The 25,267-nt window shown below is 41.1% G+C and overlaps 1 protein-coding gene across 7 annotated transcripts in view; it reads left to right on the top strand.

Annotated features, from left to right (window-relative positions):
* Positions 1–25,267, top strand: part of PNPLA8 (patatin like phospholipase domain containing 8) — a 67,660-nt gene that overhangs the window by 30,609 nt on the left and 11,784 nt on the right. For 6 of the 7 annotated variants that reach the window (XM_039355644.1, XM_039355645.1, XM_039355648.1 and 3 more), the window contains exon 8: positions 13,197–13,391. The exons of the other annotated variant lie outside the window; for it this stretch is intronic. In XM_039355644.1, the coding sequence (XP_039211578.1) occupies positions 13,197–13,391 (195 nt within the window). The remainder of the gene's footprint in view (positions 1–13,196; positions 13,392–25,267) is intronic. 7 annotated transcript variants of the gene reach the window in all.

Consider the following 25,267-nt stretch of genomic DNA (forward strand, 5'->3'; position numbering starts at 1 on the left):
TCCGTTGGTCCACTAATTTAGTCACCTGATCAAAGAATGAAATAAGATTGGTTTGGCATGATCTGTTTTTAACAAACTCGTGCAGGTTTCTAGTTATAACTTTATTTCTAGATGTTTGCAGATCTGATTTTGATTATCTTTTCCAGTATCTTCCCACGTATTGATGTTAGGCTGATTGAACGGTAGTTTCCTGGGTCTGTTTCCCCCCCCCTTTTTTTTGAAGATGGGACTATCTCAGCTCTTTTTCAATCCTCTTGTAGTTCCCCGGTGCTCCAGGATTTTTGAAAGATATGGTACAGTGGTTCTGAGATGACATCTGCCAGCTTCTTCAGGACTCTGGGGTGTAGTCCATTAGGTCCTGGTGATTTATGTTCATCAAGATTAGACAGGTGTTCTCTTACCATATTTTTGCTTATTTTAACTTTTATTTCTAGTCTGTCTTTTTCAGTTATGTTTTTCGTGGGCTTGGCTATAATTTCTTTTTGCATGAAGATCAATGCAAAGAATGAGTTAAGTAGCTCTGCTTTTTCTCTTCTGCCTGTTACTTCCTTGCTGTCTTCTCTCTTTAGTGGACCAACTGTTTCCTTGATTTTTATTATTATTATTATGGATCATCGCATAGTCAGCTAGATGTTCAGACTGGATTTGGCATTTTGTCTACCTATCGAGTCCTTACCAGGACCTGGGATAGGCAGATGTGGATGTTTGATGGTATTACAGGTATCGTCGCAGGATGGAAGCAGTTCCTAGTAAGGCCGCCTTTTGCAATTGACTAATAGCGAATTTGTCAATGCCAATGGTGTTCAAGTGGTGGTCCAGTTGTTTTGGGATTGCACCCAAGGAGCCTATTACTATTGGTACTACCCTTGCTTGCTTTTGCCACAGTCTTTCTATTTCTATTTATAGGTCTTTGTATTTTGTTATCTTCTCCAGTTCTTTCTCGTCTATTCTGCTGTCTCCAGGCACTGCCACATCCACTATCCAGACTTTTTTGTCTTTCTTATCGACAATAGTTAAGTCTGGGGCGTTATGTTGCAGGTGCTTGTCTGTTTGAATTCTGAAGTCCCAGAGCAGTTTAATTTTATCATTTTCTATGACTTTCTCTATTTTATGATCCCACCAGTTTTTGCTTACAGGCAAATGATATTTTTTGCAGATCTTCCAATGCACCATTGTTGCTACTTTGTCATGCCGCTGCTTGTAGTCAGTCTGTGCAATCTTCTTGCAACAGCTTACCAGGTGGTCCACTGTTTCTTCAGCTTCTTTGCATAGGTGGCATTTACTGTCTGTTGCTGTCTTCTCAATTTTGACTTTATATGCATTTGTCCTTAAGGCTTGGTCTTGTGCAGCCAGAATTAGTCCCTCGGTCTCTTTCTTCAATTTTCCTGCTCTTAGCCATTGCCAGGTCTTGTTATTATCTGCTTTCCCAGCTATTTTTTTAATGTATTGGCCATGTAGTGCTTTCTCTTCCCATGCCTCAATTCTGTTCTTCATTTGGTCTTTCTTGTAGGCCAGTTTGGTCTCTCCAGTAATCAGTAAGCCTTCCTGATATACTAATTTCAGAGCACCTTCATCATTGTTCTTCAGATATTCTTCCAAAGCCATTTTTTCTTCTTCAACCATCTGATGTACTTGTAGCATTCCACACCCACCTATTTGCCTTGGTAGATGAAGTTGTTGTTGTTGTTGTTGTTGTTATATATATTGAAAGAAAATGTTTTTATTATCTTTGATTTTTGTTGCAAGTCTTTGTTCTTTCTGAGCCTTTGCTTTCCTGACTTCTTCATTGCAGATTCTGGCTGTCTGCTGATACTCTGCCTTAGTTATGTGTTCCTCTTTCCATTTTTTGTACTTGTCCTTTTTGTCATTCAATTTGTCAGAGATCTTTGTGCAGCCATGCTGGTTTCTTCTTGAATTTCTTGTTTTTCTTTTTCAGTGGTATTGTGCTGGATTGGGCTTTTATGATCATATTTTTCAGAGTTTCCCACACTTCCTGGGTTGTTTTCCCCTTTAGGATTTTCATCCAAGGAATCTTTCCCAAGCGAGAAATAAGGTCTATTTTGGGTCATATGAACCAGGAGTAGTGAATTTACAATGGAACAATCAACAATGTTCCAGTCTACTGACCAGAAGCCTCTCCTATGGCAGGGCTTTTCAACCTTTTCACCCATTGTACCACTTTTAGGATATGGCAATATCCAAGTACCACCAGTCGCCTAGCAAGGTGTCAAAAAAGTAATAAAGTACAGTGTAACGATGCTAAGAAAAAGACTCAGGCATGTCTTGAGCAGAGGTTTTGAAGCTGCATGACACAGCTTCACACAGCTTCTCCAACTCTGAGTTTATTGTTTTTTATATACTTTTTACATACATAGGCTTTACCATTAACTGCTGACATTTTACATTTAGAAGTTTAACCTTTAGTTGTTGACATAAAGTAATTGAAAAATTCCTTCATATAAGCAATTATTTTCTAGTAACACATTACCTGTTGAGAGCAGGTAAAAACAAATACGGGTAAATTAGAAAAGGAGAAAGAACTGATAAAGACAAGAAGAGATAAAGACAGGAAGAGATAAGGGGGAACTTATTATTTAGGTAGGTAAGATATTAAGTCAAAAGGGGGTGATCTTTTGGCTGCTTCCTTGGGACAAAGGGTATCAAAAGGTTATGAGGTTTGTGGGGGCAATGCATGGCAGTTTGCTGCACGTGCAAATTCCTCCACATCCCACCTTTTTCTATTTTATTAATGAAGACATCTTAAGCAGGAGTAGTTAGTGGGTCTTAGCTTAGTATGGAAGATTGCAAGACATCTTATTAAGTAAAGAAAAAAGACATTGAAATAAACAACCACAGCTGATAAGGATAGCAACTATTATAATGAGATACTGAACAATCTTTCCAAGAAGGCCAGTGGGAAGCCATGACCATAGAGCACTCCACCAATTTCCTAAGGTATCAATTTTTAAATCAGAAGCCAAATTATGTAAAACATTAATTTGCTTTTGAATAACGCCAGATTGATCAGAAACATTGAAATAACAAATAAACTGAAGCTGGGACATACACAGGTATAAAACAGGTAGAGAGTAGATTTTCCATGTCATATGATTCAGAAATACAAAAGTCTGTCACTTATTTATTTATTTACAAATATTTATATGCCGCCCAATCCCAAAGGACTCAGGGCAGCGTACAAGGTTAAAAACAGTCATAAAAGAATAAAATAATCCAGTCATACCGCGAGTCCGATCATATCCCGGCCCCCCGGGGACATCAGCCCCAGGCCTGCCAGAACAGGAGAGTTTTAACGGCTTTCTTAAAGGCCGGCAGGGTGGGAGTAGTTCGAACCTCGGGGGGAAGTTGATTCCACCAGGTCGGAGCCACCACAGAAAAGGCCCTTCCCTGAGGGCCCGCCAGCCGACATTGTCTGGCCGACGGGACCTGAAGGAGGCCCAATCTATGGGACCTCACCGGTCTCTGGGAGCTGTGCGGCAGAATGCGGTCCTGTAAGTAACCTGGCCCTATGCCATGAAGGGCTTTGAAGGTGATAACCAACACCTTGAATTGCGTCCGGAGACCCACAGGAAGCCAGTGCAGCTCGCGGAGGATCGGTGACTCGTGGGCGTACCTTGGCGCGCCCACAATCGCTCTCGCGGCTGCGTTCTGAACCAACTGCAGTCTCCGAACGCCCTTCAAGGGTAGCCCCATGTAGAGCGCGTTACAGTAATCCAGTCTTGAGGTGACAAGGGCATGAGTGATTGTGAGTAAAGCCTCCCGGTCCAAATAAGGCCGCAACTGGTGCACTAGGCGAACCTGTGCAAAGGTCCCCCTGGCCACAGCCAATAGATGTTGTTCCAAATTTAGCTGTGAGTCCAGGAGGACACCCAAGTTGCGTGCCTGCACTGAGGGAGGTAAATTTGCCCCCCCCCAGGACTAATGATGGACCATCCAGTTGGCCTTTGGGAGGCAAGACCCAGAGCCACTCGGTCTTGTCAGGTTGAGTCTAAGCCTGTTCACCCCCATCCAGACCCTCACATCTTCCAGGCACCGGCACATCACGTCGACTGCTTCACTGAAAGGACACGGGGTGGAGAAATACAATTGGGTATCATCCGCATACTGATGATACCTCACCCCGTGTTGCCGAATGATCTCACCCAGCGGTTTCATGTAGATGTTAAAAAGGAGGGGGACAGGACCGAGCCCTGAGGCACCCCATAATCGAGGCGCCTAGGGGTCGATCTCTGTCCGCCCGCCAACACCGACTGCGACTTGTCAGAGAGGTAGGAGGAGAACCACCGCAACATGGTGCCGCCCACCCCCACCTCTCCGAGATGATGCAGAAGGATACCATGGTCGATGGTATCGAAAGCCGCTGCGAGGTCAAGAAGCACCAGGATAGAGGAATAACCCCTATCCCAGGCTCGCCAGAGGTCATCGGTCAGTGCGACCAAAGCAGTCTCAGTGCTGTAGCCGGGCCTGAAACCAGATTGAAAAGGGTCCAGATAATTGGTTTCCTCCAAGGATTGCAAGAGTTGAGACGCCACCACCTTCTCTACAACCTTCCCCACAAAGGGGAGGTTGGAGACGGGATGAAAGTTCTTCAAAACATCTGGGTCCAGGGAAGGCTTCTTGAGGAGGGGCCTCACCACCACTTCCTTTAAAGGTTGCGGGAAAGACACCTCCATCAAGGAGGCATTGATTATTGCCTGGAGCCAGCCTCGTGTCACCTCCCTACTGGCAGAAACCAGCCAGGAGGGGCACGGGTCCAATAAACAGGTGGCGGCATTCATTGCCCTCACGGCCTTGTCCACTTCATCAGGGGTCACAGGCTCAAACTCGCTCCAGATAACATGACTAAGACCAGCCCCTGGCAACTCGGCTGGCACTGCCCAGTCGGAGTCCAGGTCTCTCTGAATCTGAGCGATTTTGTCCGACAGAAACTGAACAAACTCCTCAGCTCTCCCCTGCAAGGGTTCCTCCGCCTCCTCCACTTTAAGAAGGGAGCGGGTCACCCTAAACAAGGCGGCCGGGCGAGATTCTGCGGACGCAATAAGTGCGGAAAAGTGAACACGCTTTGCCACCCTTATCGCCACTAAATAAGTACTAAGATAGGCTCTTAATAGTGATCAGTCAGATTCAGAGTTACTGGCCCTCCAACGTCGCTCTAGACGTCTCTTGTGGCGCTTCATCTCCCGGACCTCCTCAGTAAACCAAAGGGCCCTCCGGGGACCACCACCACAGAGAGGTCACAAAGGTGCAATTCGATCCAGGGCCCCGGACGCCGCCTCATTCCAGGCCGCAACCAGGGACCCGGACGAGTTGTGGACAAGGGAGTCAGGTATTTCCCCAAGCTCCTCCTGGAACCGATCTGGGTCCATTAGGCGCCTGGGGCGGAACCACCTAGTCGGCTCCCTCTCCCTGCGATGGGGGAGTGATGCTCTGAAGTCCAGCCTCAATAGGAAATGATCTGTCCATGACAAGGGCGAGATCTCTATTCCCCTTAATTCCAGATCATGTCTCCATTGCCCCGAGAGAAACACAAGGTCGAGTGTGTGACCACCCCTATGAGTTGGGTCCTGAATTACCTGGGTCAGGTCCATGGTTGCCATGGAAGCCATGAACTCCTGCGTCGCCTCTGAGCGATCACCGAGTGATGGCAGATTAAAGTCCCCCAGTACTATAAGTCTGGGGAACTCCACCGCCAACCCGGCTACTGACTCCAGCAGTGCAGGCAGGGCTGTTGCAACGCAGCTGGGAGGTAGGTACGTCAGCAGCAAGCCCAACTGAACCCGTGAACCCAACTTCAATAGGAGGGACTCACACCCAACAACCTCCGGGGCAGGAATCCCACGAGGGCTCAAGGACTTCCGAGCGATGACTGCCACTCCCCCACCCCTGCCCTGATGTCGAGGCTGATGAAGCACCACAAACCCGTCCGGGCACATCTCTGAGAGGGAAACACCCCCCCTCAGGGCCCAGCCAGGTTTCGGTTATACATGCCAGGTCCTCCCCGCTGTCCAATATTAAATCACGGACAAGGGGGGCTTTGCTGACAACGGACCTGGCATTAAGCAACAGCAGCCTGCAATCAGGGCCCTGTACTCCCCTGTCACCAGTACTACAGGATGAGCCTTTTGAGGGGCCGGAACAAGGAATTGCTCTAACATAGCGAGTCCTCGTTCCCCAAAGATGGCCTGCCCCTCGGCTCCCACCATATCTGCCCATCCCAGTCTCCCCTCCCCGGAATACCTCCACCCTCACCAGCCTTCTCCCTTCCTGACCGGACTCGCTTTCCATACAAACCAAACTATTGCACTCAGCAGAGGGGGTACCAGGCTCCACCCCCGACTCCACCATTCTCATACCCCAAACACTCAATACACATTCACACTCAATTTATATACATAAAAAATAAAAAATTTCCGCATTCATACACCCTAAATACAATAATAAATTTATATATAACAGGGCCACCATTCATCTACATGCATACTCACACCCACAGCAAACATTCTCTAAAAAAAAATAGTATTGCCCCTCTGTGTCCCAGGCTGGTCCAATGTGGCCGGCTAGATGATCATTAAGTACTTGTCTTGTGTTACATTTAGCTAATTGCACCCAAATATTATATTTCATCCGTGATTCTAAAGGATGAGATTGAAGAGCTTGAGCCCCCACACAGCAATTAAGAAGGAAAGAGAGGCAAAGAATGACTAAGGAATTTGAAGTCAAAACCACAAATAAGGCAGCGCATGAATTCTCTGGTGCAAGTTCTTTTCCCTGTTGCCTCAGAACCTCCTGCGCTTTGGATGTTAGGTTCTTCGCATCACCCCAGGTTGTTGGCTGACTGCGATGGCAAGAGCGAAAGGGATGTTGTGCTGTCTGAAGAGTCACCTGCTTCATTTTCAGTATTGGGTTCTGGACTTGATGCCATGACATCTTTGGCTGGTTGCACACACTGGGCTGAAATCCAAAGAGGGCCTGTAGGAGCAAGCACAGAGCATAGCCTTGCTCCAAGTTAGTAAGGGAATTGGACCTTAGGCAGGTTTTATTAGGCAATTGCTGATAATATACCAATGGATTAGGAAGCACAGCTTTCTGCTGAAAGTGACGCTGGTAGGCAGTAGTGTTTTGAAAAGAAATATTTAGCTGGTTTAAAGTTATTAAGACTTTATTGACTTGATGCAAATTGCAAATTAGGTACCCTTGATCCCTCCTTTTTTAATTGTTTATGAAGGCAGTCCTTAAAGGACCGATACATATGTGAGAAACAAAGAATAGCTGCTGTAAAGTTAAAAACAAAGCCATAAGATTGGAGTTGATCCTGGGCGTGATGTAAGCACCTGTAAGATTAAAAATAAATTGTCACACATAATGAGAGTCAGAGATTAAGTTAAAAGTCTGTTGAGAAAAGGTGTGGAAAGCTAAAATAGCAGCAGAAGAGATAAGTTATTCTGAAAACAAAATTGAAAATTAAATTTGGGGATAAGAAAAAACAATATTAATTAAATCAGTCCCATTTCAAGGACAAGCTTGATTGTGTCCTGAGGTTATTTCAGCAACAGCCTGGATAAAAGATAAAACATTTTGGGATGGGATAAGTAAAGCCATTCAATACAATATACTTTTTGCGCTTCTAACACAGCTAATACTCCTGTAAGTATTTTACTAGTAAGAAATATCAAAAGTGTTAAGTGACAATTCCTATGTTGTTTTCCTTTGGTCAATAAGTTAAATTCCAAGTTAATTAAAGATGGAAACAGATTTCTATTAAGTAGGTTAAACATTTATAAAACTTAAGTTTTGCTACTGAAACTGCAAGAGCGGGGATTAAATTTCATCTCCATTCGCAAACTGGAATTCTAAGCAGAGAAGGAAAAAAAAGTTTAAAATGAACAGTTTCCCCCCCCCCTTCCTTCTTTCTTTTGGTCTCTCTTGCTCTTAAAGCAACACAACCAGTTGAAAAACAAAAGAGACAGGAAAAATTTTTGTTACAAACTTCTTATTTTTGATAACAAAAACTGGAGTGTTCCATGGACTAGTGGAAGGGGCAATGTGTTTGGCTTGTAATTGTTCTTGAACAAGAATTTTTAAGGCCTGTAATTTGTACAGAGGAAGAGGCCATTATTCCACCCAAACAGGGGTAGTAGTTAACCAAGTTAAGGGTAAGTTTATTCATCGAAGGTGACAGTAGCCCCCCATTTACTAAGCAAGTCTCTTCCCCAAAGGTTGACATGAATGTCAAGAATGAAAGGACGAAGTTGAACAGTTACAGTAGAATTAGGAAGACTTGCAGAAAGAAATTGTGTACTTTGTCGTGTACCTTGTCGCCCTCCTACACCCCAGACACTAGGGCATGGGTCAGTGGGCCAAGATGCAGGCCAATCTTTAGCTGAAATTACTGAAACATCAGCCCCTGTATCAATTATGCCCTCAAAAGGCTTACCCGGAAAAAAGACTGTCTGACAAGGTCTTTGGGCAGTGATTGGGGTGGTTAATGCAATTACAACAGGATCTGTGGAACCAAACCTGCCGTCCCCTCAATCCCTATCACGACCCCCTGCAGGGACAAAATAGGGCAAATGGAGTAATTGTGCAGGACTAGTATTACTTGGCAAAGTCTGTGGCATGTTAGTCCATAATTGAATAAAGATGACACCTGTATAGTCAGAATCAATTACTCCAGGTATTACAAAAATTCCCTTTTTTCCCATGCTAGAGCGAGGCAAAATTAATCCAACATATCCAGAAGGGAGAGGTCCAGAAAGTTGTGAAGGAATTATTTGTACTTCTCCCGGAAATTTGAAACATACTTCTTGTTGGATAGTTAAATCTATCCCAGCACTCCCTCTAGTGGCAGCAGGGCTATTGTTAATTGTTGATGGAATTACTGAAGGGTCTCTGTTTGGACCGGGGCCAGAGACCGGCCCGCTTTGAAGTTTCCCGACCTACATTCATTAGCCCAATGAAATCCCTTATTACACTTAGGGCATTTTGTTTTTGGACGTCTCCCAGTATTATTTTTAAATGGTCGGGAGGCATACTTTCCTCCCCCAGGATTTCTGCAATCCTGTTTAAAGTGTCCAATTTTACCACAATTATAACATTTCCCCTGAGGTTTTGTAAGAGCTGCAGCTAAGAGATTAGTTTGAAAAGAAACAGTCCCAATATCCTGACATGCTTTTATCATTTCTGCTAAATCTGGTTGAGCTCCCAATCCAATGATGGCCCGTTTACATTGAGAGGTGGCATTTTCTTTAGCCAATTTCATAAGCAATTCAGCTTGGGCATCAGGATTATCAATTTGTCGTCTCAAGGCATCTTGCAGACGGTTAATAAAATCTGCATATGGTTCATTTGCCTTTTGACGAATATTTGAAAATGCTTGAGATGGTTTCCCAATTATAGGAACTTTTCCAAAAGCTTTGTAAGCACATTCAGAGGGTATTTGAAGAGTAGCTATAGGCAAAACAATTTGTGCATCCACTGGAGTGTAATCACCAGAGCCATATAACTGCTCTGGGAGGTAAGCACCTCCAGAAGTTGCTGCTCTTAATGCACATTGATGTCTAAACTCACTTTCCCATACCACATACTGAGCTGGTGTTAATAACATGCGAATTGTTGTTTTCCAATCTTCTGGTACCAAAACACGATTCCTCATTGTTGCTTCTAACATACCTTGCACATATGAACTACCTAACCCAGTATCTCTTATACCCTTACGCAATTCTGTTAAGATTGCATAAGAAAGTGATCGATATTCAACCACTGGGGCTCCATTCTCATCTACCTGCCCAGTCAAATGTACAGGACAAACTGAGAGCATATCTGCTATTTCCTGCATATCTCCCTCTCCTTTCGCCATTTGATTTTCTAATACATGGCGAATAGAAACATAAGATCTAGAATTCTTTTGCTCTGAAGGTGTTACATCTATCATGGAAGATATAGGAGCTGATGGAACTGAAACCTTTTCATGATTAAAACCTGGAGAGGGAGTAGAACTAAATTGTACTGCATCAGCTCCATATTTTTCCACTGCATGGCGACATTGATGCCAACAATGCAAAACATCCACTGAGGCTCGGGGTTCCTGATGAAGGGTGTTACCTATTCTTTCCCAATCTTAAGTTGGAGTGTCCCCCTTTCAGGATACCAAGGACAGTTTTTTCCTATCTCACCCACCAGCTTCCTAAGCTCCCTTTCAGGCATGGTCATGCCCGATTTGTGTAAGAGAAACTTTAACTCCCTTACATGCTTTTGCTGATGGTGAGATATATCGCAGCCCATACTTACAGTTTGAGAAATCTCGCAGGACGAGAAGACGAGAAGGTGCACCAAGGGGTCTGTTCCAGATGACTGTAAATATGTTGGTTGCTGCTTTCCCTTGGAAGGGGATGTCCCAGTTCAAGGCACCATTTGTAACGATGCTAAGAAAAAGACTCAGGCATGTCTTGAGCAGAGGTTTTGAAGCTGCATGACACAGCTTCACACAGCTTCTCCAACTCTGAGTTTATTGTTTTTTATATACTTTTTACATACATAGGCTTTACCATTAACTGCTGACATTTTACATTTAGAAGTTTAACCTTTAGTTGTTGACATAAAGTAATTGAAAAATTCCTTCATATAAGCAATTATTTTCTAGTAACACATTACCTGTTGAGAGCAGGTAAAACAAATACAGGTAAATTAGAAAAGGAGAAAGAACTGATAAAGACAAGAAGAGATAAAGACAGGAAGAGATAAGGGGAAACTTATTATTTAGGTAGGTAAGATATTAAGTCAAAAGGGGGTGATCTTTTGGCTGCTTCCTTGGGACAAAGGGTATCAAAAGGTTATGAGGTTTGTGGGGGGCAATGCATGGCAGTTTGCTGCACGTGCAAATTCCTCCACAGTACAGGTAGTCCTCGACTTACAACAGTTTGCTTAGTGGCTGTTAGAAGTTACAATGGCACTGAAAAAAAGTGCCCCCCAAGCCACAGCCAAGCAAGACACCTGCCTACCCACCCGGCCGTGCTCTTCCTTCTGTCCGAGGTTTTCATTGTTGTGAGCATTTCTGTTGAGGATTGGCAGCGGGGGTGGGGTGGGGGGGTGTTTGGTTTTTATTCCCCCTGTCTGCTGGGTGGTTGCAGCAGGTTTTGGTCACTTCACATGACCCTGGGACACTGTGACCATCATAAATATGAATCAGTTGCCAAGCATCTGAATATAAATCACAAGATCTTGGAGATGCTGCAACATTCCAGCTGATCGACACTTCTGGGCTCAGCAGAAGCGCCAGGATCAATGCTGCTTTCCAGCTGATTGGTGCTTCTTCAGGGCTCAGCAGAAGCACCAGGATCAGTGCTGCTTTCCAGCAGATTGGTGCTTCTTCACGGTTCAGCAGAAGCATCAGGATCAATGCCAAGCTCTAGCTGGAGCCTGGGGCTAATCCTGGCCCCGAAGAAGCGCTGATCAGCTGGAAAGCGGCACTGATCCTGGCGCTTCCGCTGAGCTCTGACAGCCCTGCAGCTCCAGCCATCTCTCGCTCGGGCTACCACTTTTCTAGGATGGTCGCGTACCACCTGCCAGGTGCCAATGTACCACAGGTGGTACCCGTGCCACTGGTTGAAAAGCCCTGTCCTATGGAATGCAATAAGAAAGTTTTCCTCAATATTTTTTCTTAATAAACTCCAGCTAGATCCAGCCTATTTTCAAACTCTTGGTTTTTTTAACTAGCTTCTCCTACCCTAAAAATTTTGGTCATATTCTGTTATGTTTGTAGAGACTTGTAAAGTGTGTAAAGTTGAGTTACTTTACTTATTTTTTAACATTGTTAGATTGACAGAATAATAATTCAATCCATGTTAACAATCATTTGTAACACAATCTTAGTGTGCTTTCTTTCATTTTCTAAAAATATTGACTATCTCAACACACTCAAAACTAAGCATTGCTGATATCTCACACGAAAAAGAAATTCATCATATTTCAGCTTGACCTATGTATTTGATTTTAATTCCCAACTTTTTACCCCAAGATTGTTAAAACTGCTTAGATTAGAAGATATAAGAGATTTTTTTAGATTTATTAACTTAGTTGAATAGCATTTTGTGATTGGGTTGGTGGAAAAACTAGAGAGGTATAACAAATGTTTTTACTGACAAAGGCAAGTCTGTGCACTAGGAAACATATAAAAATGTTTATTTGCTGGCTTACTAGGAGTAACAGTTCAATGCAGAATTGGTCAATTTATGTCCATCACTATACAGAGATCCTGTGTTTATAGTTTTATGCTGGGAAACAATAATACATTCCATTTTCATTTATAATCTCTGAAGCATGTTAAAGATTTCGTTCACTTTCATTTTATGTACAGTTTATTTTTCTTAAGAAAATTGCTTTATACTGATGGAGGAATAGAAGGACACAGTTTCTTTCAGAAATAGTAACAATTAGTATGCTTTGAGATTATATGTGGTGTGAATAGAAAGATTTGTGTTAAAAGTAGAAAGATTTGTTTTGTTTTCAATAATGCCATAATTTCTCACTCTATTATATTCAATTATATCAAAAATACTTATAATGTGAATATCAAAACTGAGCAAAATACATGACTTCAGAAGACAAAGGCTAGTACTGATGAAATGGAATGTATAGGGACATGATGGAATGAGGGGCAGGAGGCTCATTTTATTTCTTCTTCAAATATGAATTTGAGGCCATATCAACAAGCCTAGTAAAAAAATAAAAGTAAAAACAAAAGTAAAGGTTTCCTTTGTCCAGTGGTGTCCAACTCTAGGGGGCGGTGCTCATCTCTTAGCCAAGGGAGCCAGCATTGTTCAAAAACACTTCTGTGATCATGTGGCTAGCATGACTATATGCCGAGGTATACGGAACACTCTTACCTTCTCACCAAATTGGTAGCTATTTATCTACTTGCATTTGCAAGCTTTTGAACTGCGAGGTTGGCAGGGACTGGCACAAGAATGATAGCTCACACCCTCACGCCGTGCTTGAGTCCAAATTGCCAATCTACATCCTATTTATTCTGTATATGTGTGTTTCTATATATATGTGTTTGGGTGTATAAATACACATATATACATATGAATATGAAAGATGTAATCCTAGATTGATCTAATGTGTTAATAGCTGATTGTTGTAGGGATAGCGATAATTGGGTAAAATTTTGTTTTTATTAGGTGGCTGCCATAAGCACTATTGTAAGCAGAGGAACACCACTGAAAGCCTTTGTATTTAGAAATTACAATCACTTCCCTGGAGTAAAGTCTCACTATCTTGGAGGTTGCCATTATAAATTATGGCAAGCTATCAGAGCATCATCTGCAGCACCAGGTTATTTCCAGGAATATGCACTGGGTAATGATCTTCATCAGGTTAGTTGTAATATTTTATTTTAAATTCTCAGAGTTCTTTGTATAAGGATAAATAAAACTAACCATTTATGGATGCATACTTAATGTACTTAAATCATATATTTACTTACTGTATAGTTAAACAACAAATTTATCCTCAGGTGTATTTTAGAGAAAGGAGTAAAGGGTCTTTTGTATTTTCATTGTAGGTCTTGCAGTGTTTTATTTGTATATGGTAGTACATATTTCCCTTCTCCTATCTCCTCCATGTCTAGGTCCATTTCTTCTGCTTCATCCTCTGGTTTCTAGTTTATTTGTTCATACTTTGTAGTCGTTATCTGGGAACTTTCCAGTTGTAGCTTCAATTTGGAGATTTGGTCATTTATATCATCTATGTTATTTTTACTCTCATTATGTTTTTCTTTTTATATCCTCTTTGTGTACAACAATTGTTTGATGAATTTGCTGCAACATAGAAAGTATTTCTTTCTGAAAGGTATTTGTTTTTTCTTGAGGCATCATTCCTAGAAATCCACTAGTATCATCAGTCTCAGTAAGAGTGGAACAAAATTTCCTCTAGTTTTCTGATCTTTGTATATAGCCCTTATAATCCAGTCATAATAGCAATATTTTATGGTAAAGCTTTGTCTCAAGTGTCCTGAAAATTATCAGTCAGGCCAGATTGTAATCCACAATGTTCCAAGTATTCAAAATGTTCAACCTCCCTGCAGCCACATGTATTCAAAAGTCAATTTTTTTCTTTCTCTCCCACTAGCTCTTGAGATTAAAAGTCCAAGCTCAGTAGGTATTTATAGTCCAAGAAGGTCAGGATGATAAATATGCCAAAATATTTTCCTTTATTGCCAGCTGTTTTCCCTTCAGCTGAAAGTCAACAAGCAGCCAAGGGGCTAGTTATAGTGCTGTACTCAAATTCATCACTAGATATCATTCAAAGTCCATTTTCCACTCTTAAAACAAAGGATTTCTTATATTTCACCTCAATGATTTTTTTTTCCAAAGAGAAAATCTTAACAATTATCTCAGTTCTCAAATTTATCAAAACTGTAGCTTTGTATTACTTTCACTTCACTATTGTGTATTTCCGTCCCCCATAAAAAATTTAAAACACCACTTCTGTTCACATCCGGAAGTTTTTAGCTTCTTGGGAGCTTTTCCCAGGAAATTCAGTTGTAAAATAGTAAAGAAAGGATCAATATTCTCACCCAGTTCCAAACATGCTGTTTACGATGTGCTAATTGAAACTTTTGTTCTTTGGTTGTCAGCAGCTAATGCAGAGGAGTGGCTGGTCTTTCCCCTGCTGATTTAGAGAGCTTTTCTTGGATCAAATGGAAAGACTGCCATATCTCTATGATCAACAAGGCACCCCTCCTTCTTCATCACCTCTTTGGGGCAACTTTAGGTCCTTTTCAGGACTCCAATAGGGGGAAATCGGGCGCGGATGGCAAAGCCCTGCCTTCCTGCGTCCGTTTTACTGCGATGCAAATCCAGAAGTCTCGTTAAACAACATTTAAACAGTATTTGGTAATGATATTACCTCATATGTCTGTTATATTTCACTCTCCTTTTATATATACATATACATGCATATGGGCTGGATAGCTTGCCAAACGTTCACAAAACATGAAGTATCTTTAATTCAAGCACCCTCATGAGTCTGAATGGCTTTATCCTGACAATGAAGGTATTAGTTGTACTGTGATCTATGACAATATTCTGCAGGTTTCAAGATATGCTGACAGTCGTTAATAGCAAGGAGTCTGCTTGGAGAGTTGTACACTACTATTCATAATTGTTTCCACTGAATACAGAAGTCCTTTTATATGTGACATTAAAAATGTATTATCTTTGGTTCTGACTCCTTCCTAATGAACCCATTTATTAAGTACATTAATTTTTTGATGTGTGACACTGCTTGGAGTTCTAAGTCTGTTTCACATGCTTTTAATTTGAATCAAGTGAGGAAAGAAAGTGAAAAACGGTTTTTCAATCTGTGCCTTTTCTCCTACATGCAGCTGGAAAGGGAAAAAAAGCTCTTAAACAGATTTATACCAACTACAATTGCAGAAAGTGAGACAATATTCAGCTGAAATAAAATGCTCTTATTTCATTATAACATGTCAAAAATCAAGTAAATTAGAAGTCTTGTATTCAAAAATCAAGTAAATTAGAAGTCGTGTATGTAATCCAGATATCTGATTATGCATCCTAAACTACATATCTAAACATACTGTATAAAGAATCATGATGTATTCTATATGATGAATTCTTGGCAAGGGAGATATAGCCTTCCAGTTAAAAAAATATATATTTTTATAAACACGAAAACTTTTATATGCATTTTACTTTTGCTAATTGACCAGCGACCTTGGAAGTTATCAGATTGAGAAAAAAATGTTGTATCCATAGAAGTTGATGCAAAGAACATTTCTTCTTAAACTGTCAGAATAATTATTGTAACCCATGAATTATCTCAGCATTCCAGACAATATGGATTAAAATACCACTGTCAAGGTTCCAACTGATGATCTCAAATAAGTAAGCACGGCTGAGACATTCCAATCTCTAATGCAAAACTTTATTGGGTACAGCATATTGGCACTCATGAATAGAAAGCCAGCTATGGCTAAATTGGCACCAGAACAGTAAATTAAAAGTATAGAAACTCCCCATCCCCCTGACAGTGCAATTCACATTCCCCAATTAAACATCAGACAATTGTTATGAGAGAAATCTTTCATTACTTCGTATATACTCTGAATCACCTTGATTCCCAGACTTCACAGCTCACACCTGCAAATGCACATTCCATTCATTCTGTGTCAAATGGCAATTGGCTATTGTTTTGCAGAAAGATAAATTTCTTCATACATCAAGCCTATTTTAATTATTACCACCAATTATACTAGAACTACACAGGACAAGAAGGATGTGAAAAAGTCAATAATATAACATTTTTGTTTTCCTTCTTTTGAGTTTATAGGAATTAAATATTTCTAGAATATTTTTAACAGAAGATTTCTTCTTTAACATTGTATTTTATGTTCATGTTTCAGTTAAAAAGTTGCATATGTAAAATTATATCTAAAATATCAGTAGAGGCTAAAAGAGCATAAGAATCATTTCTATCATAATATAGGCTTGCTTTTTGTACAAATAAAGGAAATGTAAAGAAAAGGGTGGGATTCCTTTAAAGTCATCCTTTATTAATTGTGACATGGAGCTCAGAGACCTGGATTTTATTTTCTTATTAGTAGGTTCTCAGTCTAAAATGGATTTAAGCAGTCTCTGTGTAAACAATCCATAACTGCAACCTCTCCATTTATCAGAGAAACCTGCTTGTCTGATGCACTGTAAGGTTGTGAGAAAAAATAAATAAAGTTCTCATCCTAGTATATTGTTGTTGTTGTTGTTAATTGCGAAGTCGTGTCCGACCCATCGCGACCCCATGGACAATGTTCCTCCAGGTCTTCCTGTTCTCTACCATCTTCTGGAGTCCATTTAAGTTCACACCTACTGCTTCAGTGACTCCATCCAGCCATCTCATTCTCTGTCGTCCCCTTCTTCTATTGCCCTCAATCTTTCCCAGCATTAGGCCCTTCTCCAGTGAGTCCTTCCTTCTCATTAGGTGGCCAAAGTATTTGAGTTTCAACTTCAGGATCTGGCCTTCTAAAGAGCAGTCGGGGTTGATCTCTTCTAGGACTGACCGGTTTGAACGCCTTGCAGTCCAAGGGACTCGCAGGAGTCTTCTCCAGCACCATAGTTCAAAGGCCTCAATTCTTTGGCGCTCAGCCTTTCTTATGGTCCAACTTTCACAGCCATACATTGCAACTGGGAAAACCATGGCCTGGACTATACGCACTTTTGTTGGCAGGGTGATGTCTCTGCTTTTTAGTATGCTGTCTAGATTTGCCATAGCTTTCCTCCCCAGGAGCAAGCGTCTTTTAATTTCTTGGCTGCAGTCCCCATCTGAGGTGATCTTGGAGCCCAGAAAAATAAAATCTGTCACTACCTCCATTTCTTCCCCATCTATTTGCCAGGAATTGAGAGGGCCGGATGCCATGATTTTGGTTTTCTTAATGTTGAGTTTCAAGCCAACTTTTGCACTCTCCTTCTTCACCCGCATCAAGAGGCTCTTTAGTTCCTCTTCACTTTCTGCCATTAGCGTGGTATCATCTGCATATCTTAGGTTGTTGATATTTCTCCCGGCAATCTTAATTCCAACTTTTGATTCATCTAGCCCTGCCTTTCTCATGATGTGCTCTGCATATAAGTTAAATTAGGCAGGGTGACAGTACAGTGCTTACTATTTTGGTTTAGGATTCAATCCATATTTATAGAAATGTGCAAATTATATTGAAAATATTTCTTACGTGCAAATGCATTTTCCTTTGAATTTCATGAAATTTGCTAATAATCATATGAAAACATTATGCATTCAAGCTTTCATAATTGCTCCTTACCTCAATTGTTCCTTTACCTTATATTTATAAGGCAAAAATCCAGTTTCTGGGAAACTAGCAATATTTAGAACCACTTGATATGTAAGATAAGAACATTATCCTTTTGAATTTAAGAATAGACAAATTATCTAAGAGAAAATATTAATTACAAATGTTTTTCCTTTGTAATATTCTTGTTCTAGTTTGGAGTTTGCACAAATATAATAAAGATAAACAACAGAGCAAGTCTTTGAAAATGAACTAGAAATGCAAAGCATGTCTGCATGGACATTGAGGTGAAATGGTTGCTATGGAGCCAGCAAGCTCCCAGTATTGGAATTCATTTTGCTAAATCACATCTTTCAGTGTCATGGTACTTGGTTCACATAACTTCACTGTAAAAAAAAAAGCTGTGCTTGGGAAGAAAATAGGAGAAATGCCACAAAAAGTATGGCAACTGATATTAGGTTATTGCTGGTAACATATTTTATTTTTCAGCATTGTTGTTTGAAGATTTTAATTAATAGCTAAATTTTTAAGGAAAATATGTTTCTTGATACTAGTGGCCACATGTCACTTGTGGACAAATGTCACTTGTGCAATCATTTTAAAGTATGGAATGTAGAGATTATTTTAAAAGATGACCTGCAGAAGCCAAATCTTGGGAGATATATGTGTCTGGGAATGAATCCCTATAGACTAGGTCATTCCAAAGGTACTTTCATATAGTATATCTATATATCATATATCATATATTCAGCTACAAACTGCAAAGCTCTCTTCTCCCATACTGTATGATGATAAAAAATACAATCCCTTGTAAAGGAAAGAAGATGCAACGTGTAACCTGGCAATAATTTTTTTAGCAATGGGAGCATGAATGAGTCCTTAAAAATAAATGGCCTTGATAAATTCTTCTGCCTGAAATTAAAATATTCTGATTTGAATTAGCCAGATATTTTTAATATCACAAAGAACTTTGAGATTGAAACTCTTGTGTTGAAAATTGCATATCTATCAACCATCCCATATGGCTCATCCAAAAAAAGAAATTCCTGGCACTTAGGAACTACCAAGAGTAAAAATTTATTGAAAGATCTATTTAGGTACAGAAGAAGCAAGTCAACTCTGAGGTTTTCCCACAAAAACCCACCTGGGTAAAAAACCCCTTTCACCCATGGGCCGCCCATACTTCATTGTCCACCAGTTACACTCAATACTTTTGTTTTGGGAAAACATTTGCACTGGCTGGTAGCTCGGAGAACTGGCCTTGGTGGTTATCTCTTCTCTGCAAGGCTCTCATGCATTCCTTAGCCTCCCCCCACCCTAGGAATTTACCAACCCCTCCTCCCATTTCTGTTTGGCAACCTACAAGCTGGATGTTGATGCAGGGACTGAAAAAGCAAGTCAGCTTTGGCATGCCAACCCTCCAGAGTAATGGTAGTCCTAGAAAATAAACACAGAAGTGCATACCACATTAAACATTATTTGTCTCTCTCCCCACTGAGGCCGACCTGGATGTTCAACATGAAATCTACGCACTAACTTAGCCACCTTCACATTTGTTGCAGCCACCCATTCTGCATCAGCTAAATGATAGCCCCTCCATAACACCAGATATTTCTCCCTATGATACTGGAAGTCTAGAATCTCCTTGATTTCATAATGCTCCTCTCCTTTGACTAGGATGGGAGGGGGACGCTTCTCTGCAGCAGATCTTAATCCCAAACTATGGAAAGATGTCAATAGATGGCAGTGAAACACTGGGCGCACTTGCTTGAGGCTTTTTGACAGCTGCAACTCTACAGTAACCATATTTATGATCCAGATAATCTAGAAGATTCCTATGTACTTTGGGCCCAGCTTCTTACAAGGCTGCCTCAGGTTAAGGAACCACCTTGAACTCGCCCTGTGGGGCTCTTTTCTTGTCCACCTGTTTTTACAATGCCCTGCATACCACCACCCATGTTTCCATCCATTCAGCTGAGGATGGCTGCCCCTATGGGATTTCTGGCATAGGTGCAAACTCTTGCTTCACTAGCTACCCAAAAAGGGGTAAATCCTATACTACAATGCACGGAGTTATTATATGCCCCTTCTGCAAAGGGTAACAGTTCAGCCCAATTGGCCTGTTGTTAGTGTAACATAATATCTCAAGTACGACTCTAAAACTGAGTTCATACGTTCACAAGTACCATTAGTACTAGGATGATAGGAAGAGCTAAATCCCTGTGAGGAGTCAATCAGATTGAGTAATTCCCACCAAAATCTTGATGAGAACTGCAAAATAATGTAATTTGGGACTCCATGCAGCTGATAAATAATGCTGCACGAATATCTTTGCGAGAGACCAGGCGGTTACAAAATGTGCCTGCTTAGAAAATAAGTCCGTGATGGTCCAGATTACAGTATTCCATGCACTTTCTGGCAAGTCCACAATAAAGTCAATACAGACCCAGGGCTTCATCAGATCAGCCACCAGCTGCAATAGACCAGGGGATTTCCCGGATAACCGTTTCATCGAAGCACACATAGAGCAGCTAGCTAGGTATGCCTCTATGTCTTTTTTTGTCTTTGGCCACCAGAACTGCCTCTTAACTAAGTGAAGAGCTTTTACGAACTCAAAATGTCCTGCTGCCTTTGTATCATGACTCCTCTGCAAACCCGAGGTCCATTGGCTGGCCAGGACATAAAATTTTGTCCCTTTCCACGCCAACCCTTCCTTCATGGAAAATCATCTTTGTGCTGTTGTAACCGCTCGTCTCTTGCTAGGGGTTCTTTCGAGTTGTGCTACATCCTGTGCTGGCTCCAGTTGGGACATTGCCTGTTATCAAGTGAGGGCTGGTGCTGTGCACTGTCTAGATGGGATGATGGAAGTCACAACTGCCTCTTGGGTGCTGTTGTATTGTGGCATGCGAGACCGGGCATCTACAAGGAAGTTCTTCCCTCCAGGCAACTATTGAAATGTGAAATTGAACCAATTAAAATATTGAGCCAATCGGACTTGCTTTGGGACAGTTTCTGGGGGGTCTTCAGCACTTCTAGGTTCTTGTGGTCCATCCAGATCTTGAATGGGACTTTGCTACGTCCAACAACTGTCTCCACGTCATGAGAGCCCATTGGACGGTGTAAGCCTCCTTTTCCCAGATAACCCAGCACCTTTTAATGTCAGACAACTTGCAGGAATGTAGGCACAAGGTTGAAATTCTTCTTTGGCATTCTTTTGGAGTAGGACTGCCCCTATTGCTATATCACTATTATCAGCCTGTATTACAAATGGCTTCTCCAGGTCAGAGTGCTTCAGGACCAGTTCTGCAGCAAACAGGAGTTTCAGCTTTTCAAAAATGGCTTGGCAGTCAAGGAACCAATCCAGAGGTTGGCTAAGTTTTGGTTTTGCTACCCCCCCCCCCCTGTTTTCAGCAGATTAGTGATTGACAGGGCTATCTGGGTGAATGTGGGAATGAATTGGCAATAAAAGTTCACGGGCTCACATTCCAGTATGGCTTTCTTTTTGCTGGTGTCCATTTCCACTCCCTCATTAGAGATACAGTACCCCAGATAATCCAAGTGAGTTTTGTGAAACTCAAACTTGGACAGCTTTGTGTAGAGTTGGGTTCTTTGCAGTTTCTTAAGTACTGTTATGACTAGTTTCATGTGGGTCTCAGTGTATATTAATATCTCACCCAAGTACATCAACACCTCTTTGTATAAATGCTCATGCAGGACTTCATTTATTAGTTAATGAATACAGCAGGAGCTCCCTGCAGCCTGAAGAGCATTACTCAAAACTGGTAGTAGCCTGGAGGCAATTGAATGCGGTTTTCCACTCATACCCTTCTCTCATATCCTCACTCGATAGTACGCCTCCCTCAAGTCCAGTTTAGTGAAGATTTTCTCCTTTGCCAAATACCCCAGAATGTCTCACATCAGGGGAGACAGTACATGCTCTCCACAGATATGTAGTTTAGCCCTCTGTAATCCACACACAGCTTAAGGGACCCGTACTCCTTTTCCTTGAATAGCACAGGGGCCACCATCCTTGATTTCGCCATCTGGATGAATCCCCTCACCAAGTGCTTATCAATGAACACTCGGAGCTCGTCCATCTCTCAGGGGTTATGGAGTACATTTTCGGCATGGTGTACATTTTCGGCACCCAGTGACACTGCTACTTGGATCTCGTTGCTCCACCAATGGGTTGCAGGTTGCCGCTGGAAGTTTTCACTCAAGCGGCTAGTCCCACTTGAGCAGCCATTTCACCTTCCACCTGCTCCCTCAGATAATGTTGACTCCTAAGGGGATTAGGAGGTCCTCATCATCCACCGCCTTCCCCACATTCGCTGCCCAGTGAGATTTTAGCCCCTGGTAGGGGGCATCTCTCAGCTGCTGCCTTAAGCTTGTTGGATGTGGCTCTGGCTTCTTGGCTTTCTATTTAGGACATGTGCTTGCTGGCTATGCCCCTACCCCTGCAACACTACTGGGGCTTCTCGAGCCAAAGTTTCTCCAGACCTCTTCTCCTCTGGCTCTTGGTCTGTCTCTGACATCTCAGGGTTTCTGACCTCCTGGTGGCATCCAGGTAGGCACTATTGTGAGAGCTGACTTAATGTCAACCATCCCATTTGGCACATCCCAAAAAAGAAACTCCTGGCTTGTAGGAATTACCAAGAGTAAAAATGTATTGAAAGATCCATTTAGGCACAGCAGAAGTAGTCAGCTGAGGTTTCACTGCAGAAACCCACATAGGTAAAACTCCCTTTTCACCCCTGGGCCGCCCTCAGTTCATTATCCACCAATTTCACTAGGTCAGGGGTAGGCAACCTTGGCTCTTTTATGACTCGTGGACTTCAACTCTCAGAATTCCTGAGTCAACTATGCTGACTCAGGAATTCTGGGAGTTGAAGTCCACAAGTCATAAAAGAGCCAAGGTTTCCTACCCCTGCACTAGCTACTTCTTTTGGGAAAACATTCTGCACTTGCTGGTAGCTCACAGAATTTGGCCTTGGTGGTTATCTCTTCTCTGGCAGCAGAGAAATGGAGCATGCTTTGAGAATAAGGGGCCTGAAGGAAAATATTAAGGAGAATTTGAGAGAAGAAATTGCAGCAGAACTGGCCTCTATTTTGGAAATTGATCCCGAAGAAATGTTGAAAGATATTGAAAAGATTTTTAGAGTTAATTCGTGGGTTGCAAAACAGAGGAAATTACCAAGAGATGTGGTGGTCTATTTTGTGAGAAAATCACTTCGTAATGAAATTATACAGGCCTTCTATAAACAAAGATTTCAGATTGCAGCTCAGGATGTGATAGTTTTAAAGGAAATACCTTCTAAAATTCTTAGAAAAAGAAAAGACTTTGCTTTTTTGGCTGAAGAACTTAAGAAGCGACAAATTCAATTTAGATGGGACATACCTGTGGGGATAGTGGTGACTTACGCTGGTACACGATACCGTCTTAATACAGTTTCAAAAGCAAGAGATTTTTATGTTACTATTTTAAAAGCAAGTCCACCACCATCTCCAAGATCAAAGAAAGATGAGAGCAAGGCAGAAGCACAGTTGTCTGTAGGTTCAATGCCATCTTTGGGAGAAGAATTGTTGGTTGAAGTTATGCAACAGAATTTGCAAATAACAGAAGACCCAAGGGAACAGAGAATTACACGCGCTGCTTATAAACGTAGAGAAAGACAACAACAACAGCAACAGCAACAAAAGGCAGATGATGGAAGTTTACCACAGTCTATTTCGGAGCCGGTGGGAGGAGCAAGGCCAAAGAGATTGTTAGAGAATTTTAATTTCTCTGTTGGTGAAAAAATAAATCAGAAGCTCTCACAGTTGACTGCATTTAGCTGATTCAAAATAACTTCTTTATATCAAAATATTTACATTACCATACATTCTTCTTTACAGCAACATAGCTTAATTGAAGACTTCTTACAGAGACAGACCAGAGACAAAACTTGAGACTGGAAATCCAGCTCCTAACTCTATACTCTTTTTGCACAGACTCAGTAGCACTTTCTTCACATTGGCTGACTGAGTTACCACATGACTCTTCCTGTTCATGAATATTCCAACAGAGATCATCGACTGTAAATCTAGAGGCTTTGTTCCAAAGGCTTCATCCTGCCAAGGATGGCAAAGCTTCTAACCTGGAATGTTAATGGGCTTAACATACCACAGAAGAGAAAGAAAATCTTTCATTATTTGAAACAACACAGAAATGATATTATTTGTTTACAAGAGACTCATATTATTTCTAAAGATCAAAAATATTTGTTTAATCCCCAGCTGGGGATACATTTTATAGCTCCTGCCTTGCAGAAAAAAGGAGTAGTAGTTATCTATGTGAGAAGTTTCACCGAAGTTAATTGATTTTGACTTACAAGGAAGATATGTTATTATTGATTTACTAATAAATGATAAGAGAACTCTTTTGGTTGGTTTATATGCTCCCAATCAACAACAAAAACATTTTTATAAGTTGATTCACCAGAAATTAACTTCTTTGGATTACAAGTCAGTTATTATGATGGGAGATTGGAATGGTGTTTTAGAGTCAAGTAAAGATAAGAAGGGTCCCTTTAAGGTTTCTAACCATGCAAGACTTCCTAAAGTTTTTTTTGACTTAAAGGATGATTTGGAACTTAGAGATATTTGGAGAGAATGGAATACGGAGGAAAAAGACTTTACTTTTTTTCGGATAGACACCAATCTTATTCTAGAATTGTTTTTTTCTTAGTTACTAGTGATTTCCTTTCTAGGGTGAAGAATATCAAGATATTTCCTAGAATAATTTCAGACCACAGTCCAGTATGGTTAGAAATTTCATCGGAAGAAAGAACTAGAAGGACTTGGAGGTTGAATGAGAATTTATTTAGATATGAAGAGAATATACAGCGATGTAAAGGTTATTTAAAGGAATTTTTTGCTTGGAATATGAATAAGGGTACTTCGATGTCAATGGCATGGGATTCTTGTAAAGCATATATGAGAGGGGTTTTGATTTCTATGAACAATGCTCACAGATGTAAACAGACCCAGAAACGTAAAGATCTTGAAGATGAGATTAAATGTAAGGAAAAGATTTTAATATCAAATCCAATGGACAATAAGTTAAAAGTTTCTATTACTTTGCTGAAGGAGCAATTTAATATGTTATTAGCAGATCAAATGGCAACTAATTTGAGGTATGTGAGACATAATACATTTTGTAATGCAAATAAACCTGGTAGATGGTTGGCTTATCAATTACGTAAGAAACAGAAATCGAGGATTATAGATAAAATAATTTATAAAGGTAAAGAAGTCTACCAACAAAATTTGATTAAAAAGTCTTTTTTAGATTTTTATTCTAAATTATATGCTAGTGAAAGTATACAAACTTCAGATATAGAAAAATATTTATAGGGAGCACATTTTCCTAGACTTACGAGTGATCAA

This window comes from Crotalus tigris, unplaced genomic scaffold (genome assembly GCF_016545835.1).
Source record: "Crotalus tigris isolate CLP2741 ecotype Arizona unplaced genomic scaffold, ASM1654583v1 scf7180000018715.8119751781:844558, whole genome shotgun sequence".
Lineage (NCBI taxonomy): Eukaryota > Metazoa > Chordata > Lepidosauria > Squamata > Viperidae > Crotalus > Crotalus tigris.